The sequence below is a fragment of the Leopardus geoffroyi genome, chromosome B4, assembly GCF_018350155.1.
Source record: "Leopardus geoffroyi isolate Oge1 chromosome B4, O.geoffroyi_Oge1_pat1.0, whole genome shotgun sequence".
In the NCBI taxonomy this organism is placed as follows: Eukaryota; Metazoa; Chordata; class Mammalia; order Carnivora; family Felidae; genus Leopardus; species Leopardus geoffroyi.
The window spans coordinates 62797072-62821559 of NC_059341.1; the positions used below are offsets into that span (position 1 = coordinate 62797072).

Genomic DNA, 24488 nt, shown 5'->3' on the forward strand with positions numbered 1-24488 from the left:
ACATCTAGGCCAACACCAATTCCAGCACTGATGTGAAGAAAAATGCACCAGAGAACAGTGGTTTCAAACATCTGCAGAGACTGTATTTGTACAGTATGGTGTTTTTGCTTTTGTTTTTGTTTTTTTGATGAGAAGAGGAAGTAAGAGCCTATATAGTTGGAAGGATAACTGAACTGTGTCATTACTCACAGACAAAAGGTGTACTTTCTCTAAAGTGCTACGAATTTCATTGAATCTTTACAGGCCAGTTTTGCAAATGCCATTTTGAATTTGTACTAAAGAAAGATCAAGTTATGTATGTGTTACATCTATAAGTGTATGTGTGTGCACAGAGATAATGGGTGACATTCAAGTATGTATGTAAACATATGCTAAAATGCATCTCCCCAAATCTCTCCACGTCTTGTTTTTTCTTCCTCTAATATTACTGTGACTTTTTACTTTATATTTGACAGAAATCTAAAAATACTTTCTCAAGAACATGAAGGAGAAAATTCTTAAAATTGTAGATTTATTTCACCTAGATAATCTGCAAATTTGTGGCTTTTGTTTATGTGTATACACTACTGTATTTCCTGTCCTTCTCTTGGAGGGGGGGGGGGACTAAGATTGCTCTCCTCCCTCCTCTTGTCTCTCCAGCTGAATCCCTTTATTTTTTTAGTCTCACATACTGAGGTGTTTTTGCAGACTTCACTGCAACCTGATAATATTCCCAATGTTTCCTTTGATGTTTATATTCTGAGTTACTTTTCAAAAAAAATATATATATATATGTATAATGTAAAATCCTTTCTTTCCTTCCTGTGCCAGCATTTGAAGTGAAAAGCAAACAGTCTCCTTTTTCTTGTTGTGTGTCCCAGCAGCGGGACATGTGTAGCTTGGGGGGGGTCTGTCCTTTCTGCTTTTCATTCCTGAGAAGGTACCTCAGCTGCCCCAGGGAGTGGCTGGTTCTTGAGAGAATGGCTGCTGGGTGTTAGCGGAACCCCCTGGCGCGTGCATCAGAGTGGCGTGGAAACTCCTCTTCCTTCCCAGAGTCTACAGAGAAATCACTTCAGTCAATACACTCAGTGCCAGAGAAAAAGGGCAAATGGAGGTGGTGGGGGGGAGGGGGGAGGGGAGCAACATCTGTGCTTGGAGTGTTGAGTCAGATGGTTCAGCATGGACATGACTCTGGATATCTTTGTGCCTTCCTTTCATTGCACAACTTTTCATGTTACACAAAAGGATTCACACAGATTTTCAGGATTTCTGTGCACTGGAGAGGAAAGTCTGTGTGAGTTTGAGGCCTTACCCTTGGCACCTTTATGCCATTAGAACTAGGTAGCTTAAAATAACAGATAACATGTACTAACTAAAATAAAAACTTTTCCTTAAAATCGTATTGTCATTAATCAACTGTCCTTCTTGACTTCTGAACATCATTATGCTAATAAATTTACCCGGTACTCTACACATGCTAAAATTATGCCTTCTGGAGCTAGCATGTTATTTTTAAATGCTTTTAAAGTTCCATTGAAGTTTACATTCAATAATTGCCCTAATTTAGCTGATGCAACAGAAATGGGCATCTCTGTGGTCCCATGGGTCAGTGACAACACAGAACTATTTCCCCATGAGCAACCCATGTCTCTCCACCTACTGGGCTCTAGTCCTGTTCATATACTCAAATCATGGTAAAGAAATATGGAATTAGAGTCACCATTACAACCCTAGAGATCTCCTTAAACTCTTAATAGTGCACTGAATTGAACTTTCCTGTTTAACCACCAGGCCAGTAGACTGATATCATTATACTCGGGTCACTTTCTTTTAAGAAAAGATAAAAGTATTCCAAAAGTTCAAATTAAGTGTAGCAGAGGACAGTAGAGAAAAAGCTACTTTTATCTTTTCTACATTTGGGTAATGGTTAACAGAATCAATTTGGAATTAGTGAGATCAGGTTCAAAACCCTGCTCTGCCTCTTGGATGGCTCCATTTAAAAAAAGTTAATCTCTATAAATTCCCTTATCTATAAAATGAGTATAACGGTCGTGTGGAAATAAAAGAAAACTAACCAAATGAGAACAAGCAAAGGCAATTTATTCTGAGAGCTTGTTGTAGCAAGGGAGTTAGCCCCGGTCACTTGCAGAAACAGGCAGAGGAGCTGGAAAGCCTTAGAGTGGAAAAGGGGAAGAAGAAGGCTTTATGTGTGTCCTGACTGGGGGCTGTTGGCTTGGAGAAGTTGTAGGTGGGCTCATTAGAAGTGGGGTATCATGTGTGGTTGGTGGTGAGCAGCACATACTTGGCTTCCTCTAAGTTGGAAACAGGGACAGAAATTAGAGAAGCTGCCAGTTGTTACTCTGGACCAGCTGTTACAGAAAAAAATTATAGTTCAGCTTCCTGGATTGTTACTAGAGATACCAACTTGAGTTCCTGCATATCTGATTTATAGCAGGTTGGCTTTCTGGTTGGTTTATTGCAGATAAGGGTTTGGGTTCCCGGGCAGGCTGCTGCAGGGGGTAGGTCAAAGTTCTGTTTTTATATATGCTCTAGCCATTGCCCAGTTATCCAGTCTCTCAATTGTATCATCATGGTGTTACCGTGTAGCACATGCTCAATAAATACAAATACAGTCTCTGAATTTTTCTTCACATCAGTGCTGGAGTTTGGATCAGAACTGAGTGGATGTGGGAGAAGTCAGATTGTGCTGGCATAACTAGGTACTTCCCTGTGGAATTAGGTCAGAGTCAGAATGGTTTATCCGTTGTAGGCAAAACACCGGTGGAGTCGTGAGAAGAATCTGAAATTGTCTATCCCATTCATTTCACTTCTAGTAACTGTCCAAGCCCAAAAGTAACTCTGGGGTCTTAATAGGTCTTTAAATGCATCCTGAGTTTAGGATGTATTCTGGGGATACAAATGAGCATAAAGCCTCTCGCAGGTGTTAGAAATTCTATAACCAGAACTCTCATGTGATGAGAGACAAGGCACCTTATCCTGAACAGGTAGGTGTCTGTTCCTCATTGTATCCCCAGGATCTAGTACAATGCCTGAAACATAGTATATACTTAGCCAGCAGCTGAATGAATGAATAAGTGAGTGAGTGAGTGAGTGAGTGAGTGAGTGAGTGAGTGAATGAGTGAATTTCCCAACTTAGATCAAGTAGCTATTATGAAAATAATAGGTGTCACCTTGCCTGCTATGTAATTTAGGTATTCCTGTGTGTTCTTTTTTTTCACCAAAACTCCTAACATCTGATTGAGCCAAAAATAATCAAATGATTGGTCACAGAATATACAATGACAGGCAAAATCAAGCATGACTATTTTGGTTCCTTGTACCCCCCAAATCCTGAATTCTGGAAAGGAAGTGCGAATGGACACATCAAGTGGAATTTTAAAGCAGTGTTCAGTGAACAGGAACCATGACTCGAAGTAGCTTCTTATTAACATCCGTGTGAAGTGGTACCAAGTTTGAACATTTAAAAATGTTACAGTTATTCAAGTGATTTCACAGATGTATATTCCAAGCCAGTTGGTTCACACAGCCTTTTGGAGACCATCCATGTCAATGTGACAGGCTGAGCTTCTTGCCTTTTGTGTGGCAGAGTCCCTGGAGACAAGGATTTCAGAAACAAGAGACATGGCTTAGCATCCAGCCACCACTGGGGTGCACTTGACCACACATGTTTTATCCATTCATTTGTTCATTGATTCATTCACTTAAATAACATTGATGGGCCATGTAGAGTTTATTAGGCAGTAGGGATAAAAAGTTAATCTACCTTCCCCACCCTCAAAGAGCTCAAGGCTCTGACATGAGATCACAGATGAACACAAATGCAGCAGCTAGAGACAGGATCTGACAGAATTTATTCATTCGGTTAGAATATATAAAGCACAAAAGGATGGCTAAGGTCTTTGCCCTTGAAGAACTTCAACTCTTGTACAGCAGAAAACCCGTGTACACACATATACAAAATAGAACGTGGTAAATGGAGGCAGGCCCTTAGAAGACAGGCAAGAATCCAGACTTGGGAATTCTCCTATCTTCCTTCTCCTTAGCCCCACATCTTTATTACACCTTCATTTTTGATTGATAAATAGACATAGGTGTTTGCCCTAGATATGAAGCAGGTTAGTAGTAAATTGGGTTGGCTTATAAATTATGAAATAATGGTTCACATTTAGAACTAGACAGCAGAGGTCAGACGGTGTAACAGGAACCTTAATAATTTGAAATATATTCTATGCCTGGCCACAGTAAAATGAACCGAGAGTGGATTTAACATTCCAGTAAACACTGTGAAAAGCATGTAAAACATAGGTGATTTGACTGGATAGTTCATATCAATTAACATTGTAAAAGAGAGTTTAAAATGGAGTTACTATTTGTTTAAATAGCATAGTAACTGGAGGAGAGAACAGAGTGCCTCTTTTTCTCTGTTATAGTGATTGATATTAAATGATGAGGGCTAGGAACTTGTCCCAAATGCAGCTTTGATGGACTGTGTCTTTCTGATAGCTTGCACTTTGTTGTACAAAACCTGTTATGTTTCTTCTGATATTATATAGCTACAACACATAGTTTAATATAGACATGTAGTATTTTTTTAGATCTCTAAGTATCATTATTTTAAAGATAAATGCCTAAAATCTTTGTTGCTCTTTAATAGAATTCATTGTACGTTATCAGAAAAAGAATGAATGTTGTTTGTGGTTTGCTGTGCTTCTGACACAGAATAAGATCTGATGGAGAGAATTGTACAGGGAAAGCATCAGCCTTAATTCAGAGTTAACCCTTCATAAAGGCCTAACTGCCCATTTCTGAATAATATATCTGTCTATGTCTATATCTATATCTATATCTGTATCTATATCTATATCTATATCTTTCTATCTAGAGACTGTCAATTTATTGGCATAGGTCATGATCACTAAAGTCTGTTATAAAATAAGGATTTCCTATTCATCATATTGATTTATATATAATTAACCTTCATATTAACCTTTTTAAAAAAATATAATTTCCCATGTGGTTCAAGAATAATTAGCTGGTATATGGCAATGACTAAGCTCCTGGAATCTCACTACATGAAGTAACTAACTAACTCTGAGTCTTTTCTTTGGATGGATACAGTTAACAAATACTATGTCTGATCACTGACAGTAGCAAATCTTGCTATCCTACGTGTATTTTTACATATGCACCATCGTAATATTGTGGTACAAAAAATAATTTGTGCTACGGTTTTGTAGTAATTTCTCAGTGTTAATCTATGAAACAATTGTCTTTTTGGTGGACTGAATTAATGATGTTGAATTGGTCTCCTTTTAATCGGGCCTTGCTGTTAAAGACTTTATACATCCCAGCTATTTTGTTTCCATGCAGTTTCCTGGTTGAATAAAAGGTTGAGATAGGGTTGTTTGGATGAGAAATAGAAATCTCCAACCTTATTTCTAAGGTCTGCTTGAATGACTCTGAATAAGTCTTTGAATCCATATGAGTGGCAGACTGTATCTTATTAGAAGAAATTAGGGCAAATTGATGTATATATAACACTGGGGTTATGCAACATATTTATTAATCATTGGTATGCTATTCTATACAAATATCTGTTCATATACTTGCACTATATTTTTAAAAATCCTTTAAATATCTATTCGTTTCAAATTTTGGTTTTGGGAAGCAGGAAAACAAAGAAAAAAATAACTTTTCAAAGCTTTAGTTATTTATTAGAAAAGACGTGTCCCCGTTCCACCTCTATCGATACATGCGTTATTATGGGTAACACCTGTGAACTCAGATGCTAGCAGTAAATAATGTACAAAGTCTCTCAATCAAAATTACCTTCATGCAAATGGGAGGTCCTGGAAGTTCAGACTGAGGCTTAGGCTGGACTGAAGCCATGCTCTGCAGTGTCCTGTGTTAGCCACATTCTATTATTGTTAGAAATGAGAATTCGTAAGTAACCAGATTATTTTATGTATTGTTTTAAGTAAAAAAAAAAGTCATAGTACAACATAGGCTTACATTAAACATGGGGACTAAGGTACAAAATATGATCTGGAATCAGAACACAATTAAATCCCCTATACTTGCATTTCTGTTACCACTTATATCTGAATCAGTGGGGTACTCATTAAAATGCATCTACTTGGGGGGCGCCTGGGTGGCGCAGTCGGTTAAGCGTCCGACTTCAGCCAGGTCACGATCTCGCGGTCCGTGAGTTCGAGCCCCGCGTCGGGCTCTGGGCTGATGGCTCAGAGCCTGGAGCCTGTTTCCGATTCTATGTCTCCCTCTCTCTCTGCCCCTCCCCCGTTCATGCTCTGTCTCTCTCTGTCCCAAAAATAAATAAACGTTGAAAAAAAAAAATTAAAAAAAAAATAAATAAATAAATAAAATAAAATAAAATGCATCTACTTGGGCCCTGCCCCAGCTTTCTAAATCAGAATCTCAGAAAATGGGGTCTGGTAAAAGAGCCATTTTAGCCAGCTTTCCAGATGATTCAAATACCCACTACACTTTGTGAAACACCCCCTGATTTATTGTTCATTGATTAAATGAATCGGTTCTTCAGTTCTGACTCCTTCATTCACTGATTTAACAATATTTATCAAGCCACTTTTCATTGCATAGTATTGGGCTAGTTAGCATGTAAGCAATAATGCAATATAAAATACATCTCTGGCAAGTGTTTTACTACCTAATTAAGGTGACAAGGTGTACCCTCAATATCTATTAATAAATAAGCACAAGGTATTTGGATTCAGGGCCAAAGTAGCATTAATTGTATAGGATATAACATCCAGAACAAGGGAAACATCATTCTGTTCTGGTCAGATGACACTTGAAATAATAATCTCTCTCATTTATTACCTTATTTGATAATTAAAACTGCTCTGTGAAGTAGATAGAATATTATTTCACAGAAGAGAAAAAAAATTGAGTCCTAGAAATGAACTCTGCTCTGCTGCTAATTCCTACATCAGTGTTCTTCTCACTGTGCCTCTATTACACCTCACATAATTTTTTGTTGCTGTACTTAAGCTGAGACAGTTCAGAGATAGAAGAGTTTACCAGTAATGAATACTTTGGTTGAAAAACAGACAAAGGAAATAATTCCAAATAACTAAAACTTCCTCCTGTCTCTGTATTTTATGTTCAGCTACCAAGACATCAAGCAAGGATTTTGTTCATTAAAATTTGTGGGAGAAGTCTTGCATATGGTGAATGTGTTAGCAGAAAATATTAATGATTATGATGGTTCATTTTATTTGTCAATTTGGCTGGACCACAGAAATAAATTTGTGAGGGTAGTCCCAAGATCCTTGAAGACCTAAGTGGTTATTCTTCTCTGTAGTCCAGAACTTACAGTGAGGACTGCTGTCACTAAATTGGAAAACCTAAATGCGTTGAAGATCCTCGCATGGCTGGAGTCAAGTGTTGACCCTCCATTGCCAAAGTCAAGGTGGTCATGGTTCCATAATGGACAGCAGAATGAAGCATAAATCAGAATATAATCTGACTTACAGAGTGCTAGGGCATTGACTGGTTGACCATGGTGTTCCTAGAAGTGAAATATATGGGAAGCCTACTAAATTCTTGCTTGATCTGTATAAGCAGAAAAGTTCTAGGTCAACTTGAACAGAAGTCTGACTTGAATCATTAAAACAGAGTTATGACCTCTGAATCAATTCCCAGATGCAAGCCAATTTACAGATGCAGAATGAAGGGGGAAGCCAGGCCCCCTTGAAACAGGACAACTGTATATTGCTAAAAATGCATTTTGTTAATCTTTTTCCCTGCCATCCCCAAAGGGACCTACAGTCTTTAACCAGGTTAACTGTACGCTGGGGAAAAAGAAAATAATGAGAACTTTTGGGGACTACCGGGCAGTGGCTCTGAACTGACACTAATTCTAGGAAACCCAAAATGCCCCTGTAGTCCATCAGTCAGAATAGGAGCTTATGGATATCAGGTGATCAGGGGAGTTTTATGTTAGAACCATCTCGCACTGGGCTCAGTAGGTGTCTGTACCCATTTTTCCTCAGTTCAGAAAGTCATAATTGAAATAGATATACCCAGTAGGTGACAGAATCCCCACAGAATCCCTGACCTGTGGAGCAAGAAAGGCCAAGTGGAAGCCACTAGAACTGTCTCTACCTAGTAACATGGTAGACCAAAAGAAATAACCTCATTACTGGAGGGATTGCAGAGATGAGTGCCACCATCAAAGATTTGAAAGGTGCCGAGGTGGTGATTCTTACCACATTCCCATTCACCTTGACTATTTGGCCTGTGTAGAAGACAGATAAATTTTGTAGAGTGACTATGGATTATCATAAGCTTAACACAGTGGTGACTCATTGATTGCAGCTGTTATACCAGATGTGGATTCATTGCTTGAGAAAATTAACACATCTCCTGGTATCTGGTATGTAGCTACAGATCTGGCAAATGCTTTGCTCTTCCATGTTAATAAAAAAAAAAAAGAGCAATTTGCTTTCAGCTGGCAAGGCCAGCAAGACATCTTCACTGTCCTATCTCAGGGATATATCAACTCTGCAGCCCTATGCCATAATTTAATTTGCAGGAATCTTAATGACCTTTCCCTTCCATAAGCTATCATTTTGATCCATTACATTGATGGCATTATGATGATTGGACCTAGTGAGCAAGAAGTAGCAAGTACTATGGACTTATTTGTAGGATATCGTTACCAGAGGGTGGTAACTGACAAAAATTTTATTGGTAAAGTCCAACAAAAATTCAGGAATCTTCTATCTCTTTGGGGTTTTAGGGGTCCAGTGGTGTAGGGCACATTGAAATATCCCTTCTAAGATAAAGGATAAGTTGTTGCATCCGGTCCCTCCTACAACCAAACAAGAGATATGATGCCCTACTGAGCCTCTTTGGGTTTTGGAGGCAACATTATCCTTGTTTGGGTATGTTATTCTGGCCCATTTAGTGAGTAACCCCAAAAGCCTCCATTTTTTGATGGGTCCCAGAATAAGAGAAGGCTCTACAACAGGTCCATGTTGCTGTGCAAGCCACTCTGCCACTTGAGGCATATAATCCAGCAGATCCAATAGTCTTTGAAGTGGCAGTGGCAGATAAGGATGCTGTTGGGAGCCTTCAGCAGGCCTCTACTGGTGAGTCATAGCACAGACTCTTAGGATTGAGAGTAAAGCCCTGCCATCCTTTATGGATAACTACGTTCCTTTTAAGAATCAGCTTTAGGCCTACTACTGGCCTTAGTGGAAACTGAACACCTAACCATACCACTAACTTATCATGCAACTTGAGCTGCCCATCACGAACTGGATCTCATCTAACCCACCAAGCCATAAAGCTGGGCATGCACAGCAGCACTTCATCATCAAATACAAGTTTTACATATCTGATCAGGCCCAAGAAAGCCCTGAAGACACAAGTAGACCCATGAAGAAGTGGCCCAAATGCCCATGGTCCCCACTAGTGCTACACTACCTTTTTTCTCTCAGCCTGCATCTATGACCTTGTGAGGAATTCCCTATAATCAGTTGACAGAAGAAGAGAGAGATGTAGGTACCACCCAAAGTGAACAATTGCTTCTCTCTGGGACATCCCCAAAGGATAGTGGTGAAGGGAAATCCTCTCAGTGAACAGAATGTCAAGCAGTGAACCTGGTTATTCACTTTGCTTGGAAGGAGAAATGGCCAGATGTATAACTGTATACTGATTTATGACCTGTGGCCAATGGTTTGTCTGGATGGTCAGGGACTCAAAAGAACATGATTAGAACACGAAAGAACATTGACAACAAAGAAGTCTGGGGAAAAGGTATGTGGAATGAGCCAAAATGTGAAGATACCTGTGCACCACATAAATGTTTACCAAAGAGTGGCCTTGGCCAAGGAAGATATTAATAATCAAATGGATAGGATGACCACAGCTACCCCTTTATCCCCCAATAGACTCATAAACAAAGTGGTCATAGTGGCAGGGATGAAGGTTATGTGTGGGCTCAGTAACACGGACTTATGCTCACCAAGGCTGACTCGTCCACAGATACACTGGTGAGTGCCCAGTTTGCCAGAAAAGGAGACCAACACTGAATCCCCAGGTGATAAGCCAGCTACCTAGAAGCAGATTGATTACAATGGACTACTTCCATCATGGGTCAGTGTTTTGTTCTTGCTGAAATAAAGGATGTGGATTTGCCTTCCTTGCATGTAATACTTCTGCCAAAACTACCATGAACAGACTTATAGAATGCCTACCCACCATCATGGTATTCCATACAGCATTGCTTCTGATCAAGGAACTCAATTCAGAGCAAATAAAGTGTGGCGATAGGTTCATGCTCATAGAATTCACTGGTCTTGTCATGTTCATCACCATCCCGAAGCAGCTGACTTGACAGAATGGTGTAATGGTCTTTAGAAGACTCATTTATAGTGCCAGTTATGTGGCAGTACCTTGAAGGACAGGGGCAAAATTCTCCAGAAGGCTGTATATGCTCTGAATCAGCATCTAATAGATCGTGCTATTTTCTCCCATAGCCAAGATTCACAGGTCCATGAGTTAAGGGGCAGAAATGAGAGTGTCACCACTCACTATTACCCCAATGACCCACTATCAAAAATTTTCTCCCTCTCCCCATGACCCTGTGTTCTGCTGGCTTAAAAATCTTAGTTCCAAAGGGAAGAAAGGTCCTATCAGGAGACAGAACAATGATTCAATTGAACTGGAAGTTAAGCCTGCTGTCTGGCCACTTTGAATATCTCATGCCTCTGAATCAACAAGCAAAGAGGGGAGTCTCTGTGCTGGCTGGGGGAGTATTGATCCTAACTACCAAGAGGAAACACATTGGAGGTAAGGAAGAGTGTGTCTGAAATATAGGCGATCCCTCAGGGCATCTCTTAGCATTATAATGCCCTGTGATCGAGGAGCCAAGACGGCCGAACAGCATGGAAGTTTTTTGTGTGTCTCGTGTCCATGAAATACAGCCAGACCAACACTAAACCATCCTACACACCTAAAAAACTGATTGGAGAATATAATGCCCTGTGATCAAGGTCAATGAAAAACTACAATGACCCAATTCAGAGAGGACTGCTGATGACCCAGACGCTTCAGGAATGAAGGCTTGGGTCATGCCCACCAGGTAAAGAATCCTGGCCCACTGAACTGCCAACTGAAATGTAGTTACAAATACCATGTGACTAGTTACAGAAATGATGACTATAGTTGTCATGATTATTTTTGTTGTTTTGTTATGAATACATTTGTGTGTCTGTGTAAAACAAATGTTTTCCTCACTATCTAATCATCTTATGTGAAATAAGATATATTAATTTTATATCTTAGTATTTAACTGATTTCAACTTTATGTCATAGTATTTTAAGTTATAGGATATCAGAAAGAAGAGTAAATATTACCCAAAGACTTTGCATCCTCTTCTGGGGAAAGAGTTAGTATGTTTTAGTTGTATGCAGGATAGTTATATAATGTTGGGCAGAAGTATGAGTTTGCTATTGTCATTATTTTGGAAATTATGGTTTAAGGAGAATTGCGCGGGTGCCAAGTCAACAAGGGTGGACTTACGATGTTTAATTTTATACGTCAACCTGGCTAGACCAAGTGCCCAGATATTGGTCAAACATTATTCTAGATATTTCTATGAAGGCGTATTTGAATGAGATTAGAATGTAAACCAATGGACTTTGGGTAAAGCAGATTACCCTCCATAGTGTGAGTGAGCCTCATGCAATTACTTGAAGGACTCAATTGAACAAAGACCGACTTCCCCCAAGAAAGAATTCTACCTTTGGTCTTAAACTGCAACTCTTCCTTGAGTCTCCAGCCTGCAGATTTTGGATTTACCAAGCTTCCATAATCTCATGAGACAGTTTCTTAAAATTCCCTCCCCACTCCCACACACACATTTTTCTCCCCATCTCCCTCCCTCCCTCCCTCCCTCCCTCCCTCTCTCTCTCTCTCTCTCTCTCTCTCTGTCTCTCTCCCCTCCCACTTATTTCTCTCCTCCCTCTCTATCTCTGTTTTTCTCTTCCTCTGTCTGTTGATGGATGGATAGATAGATAATCTATGTCATGTCATCTTAAAAAAAAATAGTCTTTAGTTCTAAGCAGAGCATGAAAAAGTAGGTTAGCTTACTATCCATTCAGTTGGGTTCCTTTGGTCATTGTGTTAATAGATCAACTATTCTTTTATTTACAACCCCACCAATTTATAATTAATCAAGACAAAATAGGAAGCATCAAGATTTCCATTTGATTGTGACTCTTGATACCATTTTAGAATATTCACATGTTGGGGCGCCTGGGTGGCTCAGTCGGTTAGGCGTCCGACTTCAGCTCAGGTCACGATCTCGCGGTCCGTGAGTTTGAGCCCCGCGTCGGGCTCTGGGCTGATGGCTCAGAGCCTGGAGCCTGCTTCCAATTCTATGTCTCCCTCTCTCTCTGCCCCTCCCCCGTTCATGCTCTGTCTCTCTCTGTCTCAAAAATAAATAAAACGTTTAAAAAAATTTAAAAAAAAAGAATATTCACATGTTGCCTATTGTTTGACTTACCTATAAGCAATAATAATGGTACTATGCATTTTTATAATGCTTTACCATTTAGGAAGAATGTTTACATTTTAATTATTCACACCTAACCCAGTAGGTCCCATATTGTAGGCAGTCTACACACCTATTTAATCAATTATGATGAAATAATGAGTTTAGGTCATATTTTTCCTTTTTCATCTTTGTTAAGTTTGGAGGGCTTTTTGGAACACTTACTAATGAGCTAAGCACAAGGAAACTAAGAAGAATGTGTTAAGGTGATTAGTAAATTTTGTGTTTCTAAAGCCAGCCTGGACTGTCCTTCCCCCTTCAGAACTCTTTCCAAATTGGTTTTTCCTGACTATGGCTCATTGCTAATGTGATTAGTGAGGCTGTGCCCCCAACAGTTGCCCACAATACCCCTGGGGGTTAGTATGTCCCCATCAAGAACTTAAACGTTCTCGCAGAAAGACTTTATATAACAAGCCCACAGTGAAAGGTATCTAAGTTTATTGCTGAATTGTGGAAACTAAAGATAAATAAAAAAGAAAGAATTCTGATGAAAACTCTTTTTTTCTTACTAAGTACTTGAAAGCAGATATGTGACTTATATACAGACTCTTAAGGCTTGGATTAATGACGTCTCTATAGTTTATTGTAAAAGGCCTGTCCATATTTTCACAAACATGTAAATGCCACAAATCAATAGCCTACCTCTATCCCCAAAGATGGGAAAATGAGACAGATACATTTGCTTCACTAAAAAGGTCTACTCCATAATTGGAGTAAGGTTGATAGGAATTATTGTCATTTTACTTATCCAAAAATGTTCATCTCTCTGTTCATATGTGTTTGTGTATGCATTAGGCTGCTCGAGCTACTATAATAAAATACCACAAACTGGGTGGCTTTAACAGACATTTATTTCTTATAGTTTTGGAGGCTGTAAGTCCATAATTGTGGTGCAGGCAAATTCAGTTTCTGGTGGGAGCTCTCTTCTTGGCTTGTAGACAACTCCCTTCTCTGTACCTACTTACATGGCCTTTCTTTGGTGCCTAATGTTTAAGGAGAGACTGTTGTTTGGTGTCTCTTCCTCTTCTTATAAGGATGCCAGTCCTGTCGAATTAGGGCCCCACCTTGATGATCCCATGTAGCCCGAACACCTTATATCCAAATGCCATCACAGTAGGTGTTAGACTTTGAACTTATGCATTTGGAGAGGACATAATTCAGGCCATAAATAGTGTTTAATGTAATTTTAGCTACATTTTTAAAAATATTTAAACACATTTTAAACAAATGAGGTTTGGGGGCACCTGGGTAGCTCAGTCAGTTGAGCATCTGACTCTTGATTTTGGCGTAGGTCAAGACCCCAGGGTCATGGGATTGAGTCCCTCAAGGGGCTCTGTGCTGAGCTTGGAGCCTGCTTAATACTCTCTCTCTTCCTCTGCCCTTCTCCCCAGATTGTACTCTCTCTCTCTCTCTCTCTAAAAAAAAAAGAAAAATAAAATAAATAAACTAAGGAGGCTTGTTTTGCAAATTTCTTTGTACCTTTAGTGCCCACAGCAAAAGAAGAGCCTATAAAAATACCAGCTGCCGTGACTTTCTGGGAACTTTTTCAAAGTATATATTATTAAATTACCATTTAAAATCATGGAAAGAAATTACAGACATGAAAAGAGACTCTTTCCCTTTAATCCTATCACACTATTATACAGCTACTGTCATTGATTTCACACACACACACACCCCCATTCTTTCCCACAGGGGTTTGTAATGGACATTAATGATGCTTCACAAGTTTGTCGTCTCCTTTTTTTCATTGAATAATATTTTGTAAATGCATCTATGTGATTAATTCAACACATTTATTGAAAGAATTTCAACTGTTCAATTTTGATGAAGCAGAACAACTTTCATTTACTGAGTTTTACAAAATAGCATCAATTTTCTTCAATAGATCAGCCCATATTACCAGGCTCATTGCCAACTGACACTCCATTTGCCTACATGAGATATATCTTAATACGCATCATGTCTGAATTTTCACAAAGGGTAACAGAATTATCTATAGATGAGATTGGCTCAATTATTTATAGAATTATTAATATACAGTAACCAATACTAAATGGTTTTCCTTGGCCGATCTCCTGTTGGCCCAATTGCTATTCTTTTCAAAGTTTGCCCATAATCAGTTTAAATGGATAAAATTGAGAGTCTCAATCTATATGAAATGTGGGGTTCATAGTCTAACTTAAAGCACAGAGACCAGAAGAAATTTGGTTACATAAAAAGGGGGTAATCTTTCTCTGAAGAAATCTTCCTTCATCTTCACTTTGAGTACTATCAGAATTTGCCATGCATGTAATTTGCTTGGGTAAATATACTTAGCCATGAAGGATTTAATATAGGTAAAATAGGGGTAGCAGTGGATCTTATTTGTGCTTAGCTTCACAAGCAGAAATTTAAGCCTTGAATCTTGATTTTTTAGTATGATATGCTGCATATTATAAAATGAGAATTGAAGAAGGTCCAAGAACAATGATTCTCTGAAGAAGAGGCAATTTTTCCCGAGAGCACATTTAGCGAAGTCTAGACATACCTGGCTGAGGAAGAGCGATGTTATTACCATCTAGTGAGTAGAGGCCAAGGATGCAAGTAAAGACTTTACATTGTACCGGACAGCCCCCTCCCCCAAACATTTATTCATCTCTAAATGTTTATAGTGCCAAGACTAAGAAACCTTGGTTATGTAAGATTCCTGAGAGGCAAAGAAACTTGTTGGGTTTTTTTAATGTTTTTTTTCCGAAGGACTATCAAGAAATTTGGGCAAGCTTGTCTCCCTTACATTTCTGAATCTTAATTTTTTTTATTTTCCAGAAGAACCATTCAAAGAATAATTCCCATATGCTGAAACCAGCAAAAATGTATATAACTTGGCACAACAATTATGATTCAGGATTTTCACATCTGTTCTCTAGAAATGAGAACAGCCTCATTTTACTACCAAAAGGATAGTAAAAACTAGCTATTTCTACTCATGACCATGGGAAATGATCTTAAGGAGAAAGCTCCAGAATAGAAAGGAAGAATCTAAGCTGCCTACAGCCTATTCACTGCTATTCCCAGTGCCTACCCAGTATCAGGCATGTAGTATGTGTTCAACAAACATGCACTGGCTGATTTTCATAGGCGCCCTCATTTATCATTCAAGCGTCATACATCCTACATTATACAGGATGATTCTGAAAGTTGTCTAAGTGGCTTAGGCTTCCCGCAAGCCATATCATGAGCATGAGGGACAAGAAATTGTCCTTTGCTCTCTGCACTGGCAATCAGAAGATATGAAAGGCAAACCATTACCTGGTCAGCTGTCCTAAACGTATTACTCCTTGAAGAGTTGCATATCATCCATTACTGAATGTAAGGTTATTTTAATTTTTAAAAGAATTTAATTATTTTAATGAATTATATTCAGGGTTAACAGTCCCTGGACCTTGCAAGTTTAATACCCAGAATAGAATTCAGGGAGCCAAATTTCATATAGGAGTTTCTGGGGCCAGTGTTAAGCCATATATTGAGAGTGGAAGCAACAAGTAGAGGAAACATCTCTGTTACAGCTTTGATCGGAGGATGAGGAATTCCCTGACATTTTTCAGAATCGCTTGTCTTGATCAGAGTCTTGGCCACACTCCTCTGCCACCTGCTCTTGACAATTGGGTAATGAGTGCCAGGAAATACTGTTTTATGTTTTGTTTTCCTGTCAGAGAACTCAGTGTTCTCTGCCGTGGTTTGGGTTGTATTTGAGTAGTTGGACTCCAGACAGAGCAGGCAAATTCCGTTCTTTGGGGACACATCAACCCTTCCTTTGTTCTATAAGAAATGGGCTCATTAGAAGTATATTACCTGCTTCCTGAAATTTTTTATCACATGCTACAAAACTGTGTCTGGGATCAAAATATGTGAACAGTAATGGGGCACCTGCGTGGCTCAGTCAGTTAAGTGTCTGACTTTGGCTCAGGTCATGATCTCATGGTTCATGAGTTTGAGCCCCACATGGGGCACTGTACTGACAGCTCAGAGCCTGAAGCCTGCTTCAGATTCTGTGTCTCCCTCTCTCCGCCCCTCCCCTGCTCAAGCTCTGTCTCTCTCTCTTTCTTAAAAATAAATAAACATTAAAAACATGTTTTTTTATATCTTAACAGTATATTTGCATGGAAAGTAACCCTATCCAAACTCAGTTTCTCTTCTGTATTTCCCTGCCAACCAAGCTCATTTATGGCTAATATACTAAAGGGGTATGATGCCAAACATTTTTATATAAAAAGAAATTGGCAAGGGTCATCATCAAGTAGAGTTGCATTTGGGGAAAACAGTCTACTTGGCTGGATGGTTGATTGAGTTGTAAATCACCTCTTATTTCCGAAAGAGGATATTTAAATGCATAATACAGAGTACTTAAAATAAATGTCAAAGGGAAAAACCAGAAGTTATTAAGAGGAAAAACATATAATACAGTGACTGTATTAATAGCTAATACTTAGTATATACTATAGGAAACTAAGAGCTTTCTTTTTTTATTGACATTATTAACATACAATGTTATATTCATTTCAGATATACAATATAATAAATAATTCACCAATCCTGTACATGGCTTAGTGCTCATCATGATAAGTGTACTCTTAATCCCCTTTGTTTATTTCATCCTTCTTCCCACCCACCCACCCTCTGGCAACCATCAGTTTGTTCTCTGTATTTAAGAGGCTGGTTTTTTGCTTGTCTTTTTTTCCTTCTTTGTTTGCTTTGTTTCTTAAATTCCATACATTAGTGAGATCATAGGCTATTTGTTTTTCACTGTCTGACTTATTTCACTTAGCATTATATCCTCTAGGTCCATCCATGTTGTTGCAAATGGCAACATTTCATTCTTTTTATGGCTGAGTAATATTCCATTGTGTGTCTATACCACCTCTTCTGTGTTCATTCATCTGTTGATGGACACTTGGGTTACTTCCGTATCTTGGCTATTGTAATGCCGAGTAAGGCTTCAGTAAATATAGGGAGGCATGTATCTCTTCAAATTGGTGTTTTGTTTTCTTTGGGTAAATACCTAATAGTGGAATTACTGGATCATATAGTAATTTTATTTTTAATGTTTTGAGAAATCTTTATTCTGTTTTCCACAGTGACTGCACCAAATTACATTTCCACCAAAAGTGCACAAGGAGTCCATTTTCTCCACATCCTCACAACACTTGTTATTTCTTGTCTTTTTGATTCTACCCATTCTGACAAGTGTAAGGTGCTATCTCACTGTGGTCTTGATTTGTATTTCCCTGAGGATGAGTGATGTTGAGCATCCCTTCATGTGTCTGTTGGCCATGTGAATGTCTTCTTTGGGAAAAGGTCTGTTTGGGTTCTCGGCCCATTTTTAATCAGATTATTTGGGATGTTTTGATGTATACTTGTATGGGTTCTCTATATATTTTAGATATTAAGCCCTTATTGGCTATATCATTTGCAAATATCTTCTCCAATTAAGTAGGTTGCCTCCAATTAAATATCTTTTGATGGTTTCCTTTGCTGTGCAAAAGCTTTTTTATTTTGGTATAGTCCCAATAGTTTATTTTTACTTTTGTTTCCCTTGCCTGAGGAAACATATCAAGAAAAATGTTTCTATGGCCAATGCCAAAGAAATTACCACCCATGTTTTCTTCTAGTTTATGGCTCAAGGTGTCACATTTAGGTCTTTAATGAATTTTGAGTTTATTTTTGTGAATGGTATAAGAAAGAGGTCCAGTTTCATTCTTGTGCATGTGATTGTCCCGTTTACCCAGCACCATTTGCTGAAGAGACTGTCTTTTCTCCATTGTATATTCTTGTCTTCTTTGTCAAAGATTAACTGGCCATATAAATGTGGATTTATTTCTGGGCTGTCTATTCTGATCTAGGTGTCTACTTTGTGCCAATAGAATACTGTTTTGATTGCTGAGAGTTAAAAAAATTTTTTTTAATGTTTATTTTTGAGAGAGAGAGGGGCAAAGTGCAAGTTAGGGAGGAGCAGAGAGAGGGGGATTCACAGAATCTGAAGCAGGCTCCAGGCTCTGAGCTGTCAGCACAGAGCCCAATGTGAGGCTCAAACTCACGAATGAGAGATCATGACCTGAGCTGAAGTCAGATGCTTTACTGACTGAGCCACCCAGGCGCCCCTGATTGCTAACAGTTTTAATGTATTCACTCATATAATTCTTAATCCATTATTAAGTGGATGCTTTTGTTATCTCCATTTACTGATGAGCAAACTCTAGCATAGAGAAATTCATAATTTGCCTGAGGTCACAGAGCTAATAAGTGGTAGAACTGGGATTTGATTTCAGATGGTCTTGCTTAGAACCTGTGCACTAAACTAGGATGTCATACTGCCTTCCGGACGTGGTGACAGCACTTTCCTGAGTTTCAAGGCAGGCAAGACAAAACTCATCAATACTTTTCCCAAGTGATAAAATCTTGAGAAAATCATTGGATACATTGCAGCATGAATAACATTATTGAACATGACCAAAATTATGATTGCTATTTTGCACCAAGTCCAAATGTGTTCTTCGAAATAGTATTTTTCACATCAGCCTTCAATAAGAGGGGTTTAAATAGGGACTCAGGGGATATAGCTAACATCATTTGAAATCCAGATTTCCTAAAGTGAATAGTGTTGATGATTGGGTGTGATTTCTGTCACTGATCCCTATTTTATTTGCATTTTTAACAGTCTATAATTATCTTGTTTGCATATTTACTTACTTTTGTGTTGTTGGCCTCTTCTGCTAAAGGGAATGCAAGGGTCTGTTTGCCTTATTCATCTGTTAATCTTTGGAACTTTGCACAGATGCCGGCATGATAGGTCCTCAAAATTACTTGTTGAGTGAATTCATGAGTGAACGAATCCTCCAAAGGCAAAGAGCTCTGCCCAAGAACAGCCTCAAATTCCTTATAGTATAAACTATGTTTATAATTACAATTTGTAAGTTATGACTATGAGAAGTTAAGGAGTTCGTTGAGGAGTTACTGGCAGAGTAATCCTGACTGGACTTGACAAGGCAGGGTGCTGACTCTTCTGCCTGTTTTTGTCTTCTTCATGAGCTCTGATGTTAGGGCCAGTCCCTGGGCTTGTGTTTTGCAAGATCAACCCAACCCCATCCAGCACATTGCCGGGGAGTGGCTACAGATGGCCGTCAGTGACAATGACAGAAAGGAAGTCTGCACCCACACCACAGCACTGTTTCATTCAAAGCTCTCCACCGCTGCTTCCAATGGACAGTTTTAAACCCAGGCTTAAAGACGAAACACTTCACGTTGCATGCCTACAGTATATGGTGCCTTTTCCAGGAGGCCCAGGATCCAAATGCCGCATGTGGCTTCCCCCTACCAGATTTGCTCCTTCTCTGTGTTCCTGGCAATGGCCGGAAACCGACAATAGATCACCTGGAGCCACTTCAGGGTTAACAAAGTCCCTGGTCTGTGGCTTCACTTGTTCGAGCTTCTCTGCCCTTTGTCTCTTGCCACGTTTCAACCCTAAGAATAGCTACCATACAGGGAAAGGGAGGCACGGGACCCCTTTTTAGCTCATGGAAGAGAAAAGTATATTTATTCAGAAATGGCTAGGTAGGCAAAGGCCTGTTAGTTCAAGTGAGACCAAAAGCTATTTGTTCCAATATTTTCTGTAAATAAAACTGCCACTGTAATGGTAATTCCATCATAAGTTTCAAAAAATGTGATGGCTGTTCTCAGCTTAGTTTTCACAGGCCCTGGGGCCACTCCTAGCCTTATCATTTACATTCTCGTAACCCTGAACTCCTTTTATTTCCTCCATATAGCACAATCTATAGCTTGTACCTTTGCTTTTGCTTTTTGGACTGGGACACCTTTACCCCAGCCCTTCTCTGCCTTCCAGTTTTACCTCATGCATCACCACCTATTCAGGCGGGCCTTTCTGAAATTTCCAGATCCTGCTGTGCACCCCGCCTCTGTGACCCCCTTTGTTTTAGCACTCACGTATTATATTTAATGATGTATTTAGGTGTTGGCCTCCGTTTGCATAAGAGCCTTTATTGAGGGCAAGAACCATGTCTCACTTTTTGCCCACAATTCCTGGCATAAAGTCTGGCATTTAATAAAGTGATCTCAATAAATCTCGATTGAAATGAATCATTTGTCAATAAACCATGATGTCCTCACTTGGGCCTTTTCCTACATTCAAAACTCCTGGAAGCATCAGAAACATTTTAAATGACTGCATTTTTGAGCTTCTGAGAATGTAACATTTTCTTATTTCTCTTCCTTTTCAGGAACCTCTTTCCGGAGCTATAAAAGACAAAGAGAAGAATCATGTCCATGATCGCAGCTTTCTATGGTGGCAAGTCCATTCTCATCACTGGGGCCACAGGCTTCATGGGCAAAGTGTTGATGGAGAAGCTGTTTCGCACCAGCCCAGACCTGAAAGTCATTTACATCCTTGTGAGGACCAAGGCTGGCCAGACTACGCAGCAGAGGGTTTTCCAGATCCTAAATAGTAAGGTATGCCTTAGGGGAAGAGCCTTGGGGCAAGATGACTCACTACAATATTCCCTGACAGCCCCAGATTGCAAGTGGGGGGGCCAGGATGCCTGGGCAGGTAGAGGAGAGGAGACAAGATGGCAATCAGGTGCTCATAGAAATCTGTGGTGTTTTCCTGTAGGAGAAGAAAGAGGGCATAGGCTCTGTCCAGGGCAGGTGAGCAGATACTCTATGTTCTGGAAATTACTGAGTAAGAATCAAAAATGCTAAAATCCCCAGAGTGGACTCTCCAACCTCAAAATCTGTCAAAGTTCAACAGAACCCTTTCCTACTTCTAAATTCAAGGTAGTTCCCTACCCCCCCCCCAAGTTTTGGATATTCTATTCTATTCTGAACAGGTATGATTAGTAAGTAGCCATGCGATAATACTTGGCAGTTGTCCACACTCCACAAGGTTTAGGTGTTACATACTTATCTATGGTAACTTGGTATTTGTATTATTCCATCGGTTCTTCTAAGGGGAAAACATGGAACATGAAATATTACATACATAAATGAGCATTTGCGTATCAGACCCCCTCACTCCTTAAATAAAAGATTATACGTATCCCATGTTTTATAAATCTGAAGGTAGTATTGGCTTTGGTCTCAAGCATATCTTAGCTCAAATTCTGGCTTATCAGTTTATTGTCACTTTACCTCGTAAGCTCCGGTTTGCGGTGTTCAACATAGGAACAGAGACAAGGACTTCCCAGGATTACCACAGGAATTAAATAAAAAAAATAAAAAAAAAAAAGACGTGTCTGGTTCAGAGGCCCCTTTGAAATATACAGGGTCATTTAGGGTTGGCAAAAGGAACATTTAAATAAGGTGTTTTTCTTGTTGTTGTTCTTTTGTTTTCTTTTATAAAAAGCCTCCTTTCCCATGTGTAGGAATGCTCCCATCTAACGGAGGCAGTATCTGTTAGCACAGCACATTACAGACACTCAGGAACCCCGATGATCACATTTACCTGCAGGTACCTGGATGAGATTTTGGTACAAATGATCATCAAGAGAATCAGGAAAGCCTCTCCTGTTTCTCATGGCTTGACTCAGCAGTGGGACAAATAATAGAAGCTGACAGTTATGTAGTTAGTACTTATGTACTTAGTATTAAGTACTTATGCACCTAGTACATGGCAGGCACCATTCAAAGGCTTTTTTGTGCCTTACCTCATTGATTTTTGCAACAGCCTGATGAAAAAAAGAATGATTCATATCCTCAATTTTCATTTTACAGATTTTGTGGATGGGAACACAGGCCTGGAGTGTTAACTTACCAGAGGTCACCCAGGTGGTAAATGAGAGTCAGACTCTAGATCTCAGTCTGGCCCCTGAGGCAACACACTTGCCTCTGCCCAACACTGCCTGCTTTGTAGCTAGTGGGTCTTAAGACCAAAATGATAAGGTGGCATAAAGCTGAAATCTAGATCCCTCTTCACACAGCTGTGTTCACTTATATATCCCTAATGGAGTTTGTTTTTCTCACATAGCAGACATGCCTTTTTAGCTTTGTAGCCGGCGAATAGATCTCTAGATAAATATTGTGGCAGAGTCTTGTGGTCAGCACAGTCTTTACCTGCTGTTCTTTTCAATCACACAACAATATTACTTTTGTCCTGGAGATCTTGATTGTACTGTACATAACTTATCTGTGAAACTGACTTGCAAATCTCCACACTTGTTCCCACTATTGGGCTATTTATTGCCTGCTATTGACCTTTATATATAGTGGTTCTCAAAATGTGGTTTCCAGACCAGCAGGATCAATATCACCTGGGAACTGTCTGTTCTCATCAGATAGTGCTTGAAAAGCATAGGCTTCACAAGGCAGACTAACCCGGGTTTGAACCTCAGCACTAGCAATTAATAGCTGTGTGACGGTGGGCAAGATATATACTTGTATCTATGAGCCTTGGTTTTCTTATTTGTAAGTAGGGTAATAATACCTTGCTCACCCGAGAGTGGTCTGTCTGTCTATCCACCTCACTCTATCTCTCTCCCCTAGTCAAGTCTTTCTGGATTCAAATCCAAGTCTGACATCATTAGGTATGGTATAGTTTTAACCACTATCCCCTGTGGCCTCACTTTTTACTGTTATGCTAATTAGGGTTTATTGTATAGATTTCTTTTCTCCATAAATTTTACCTAAATGAATTATGGGAGGAAAGAAATCTGTTGTGCATTAAATGGCTGATCAACTTAATATCTGTGGTAAAACACCATGTCTGCATGACCATTTTGTGGGGCTTCTTTTCTTTTTTTAGTACTTTTATTTATTGAATTCCTTGGACATCTAAAGAATTTGGAGAAGCTTATACACTATGATTATTTTTTAAGGCACCTTACTTCTATGTTATCATTTATAACAGAAACGTTAATTGCTAATAAGAACAGATTTCATCACTTATTGAAAACAAGCCTTTGGAGGGGTGCCTGGGTGGCTCAGTTGGGTAAATGTCCGACTCTGGCTCAGGGCATGATCTTGCAGTTTGTGAGTTCTCATGTCGGGCTCTGTGCTAACAGCTCAGAGCCTGGAGCTTGCTTCAGACTGTGTGTCTCTCTCTGTCTCTGCCCCTCCCTTGCTCACACTCTATCTCTCTCTGTCTCTCAAAACTAAATAAATGTTAAAGAAAACAGGCTTTAGTTATGCAAAGACCCATTTTCTTGGCTATGTGGAATTTGGTACCAAAAAGATTTTCCATGGGGGAAAAATGATGTGCTTTATTTTATTTCTGGGCATTCAAAAACTGAAAAGTTTCCACTACAAAAATCATGAATTCTTGCCTCAGAATATGAGGATGCTCTTGCTGATTGGCTGTCAAGAATGCTGTGTGCAGGGAAGGTACAGCCCAATCCTCATTACTGACTGTGACATATAAGGTATTATTGCTCATATTCATTTTGAAACTAAAAATTCAAAAGAAAGACAAACCTTAAGATTACATTTTTAAAATATGTGAAAGACTCCTTTTGCACAAAAAAAACCCTTCCAGAATATATTAATTTTTTTGTTTTGTTTTTTGTTTTGACTTAGAGTATGTGGCTATTTAAATTCAAATTAATTACAATAGTGAACTTTAAAATTCAGTTTTCAGTCATAGTAGCCATATTTCAGTGCTCAATAGCTATGTGTGCTGCTGGCTGCTTTACTGTACAGGTATAGAACATTTCTATAATCACAGAGTTTTAGACAGCATTCATTTAGATGATTGAGTGTCTTGTATGGAAGGAGCATGCTGTGATTAAGGTTTTCATGCTGCCCCTCATTTTTATTAACTCTACACTTACTGAAGTGCTTGCTTATGTGTCACACGTATGCTAGGCACTAAGGATATGAAGACAAAAATGACATGGCCAA

General features: G+C 39.2%; 1 protein-coding gene across 2 annotated transcripts in view; it reads left to right on the forward strand.

Annotated features, from left to right (window-relative positions):
* Positions 1 to 24488, forward strand: part of FAR2 (fatty acyl-CoA reductase 2) — a 153200-nt gene that overhangs the window by 84623 nt on the left and 44089 nt on the right. For both annotated transcript variants that reach the window (XM_045466033.1, XM_045466034.1), the window contains exon 2: positions 20879 to 21107. In XM_045466033.1, the coding sequence (XP_045321989.1) occupies positions 20919 to 21107 (189 nt within the window). In that variant the 5' untranslated portion in view covers positions 20879 to 20918. The remainder of the gene's footprint in view (positions 1 to 20878; positions 21108 to 24488) is intronic.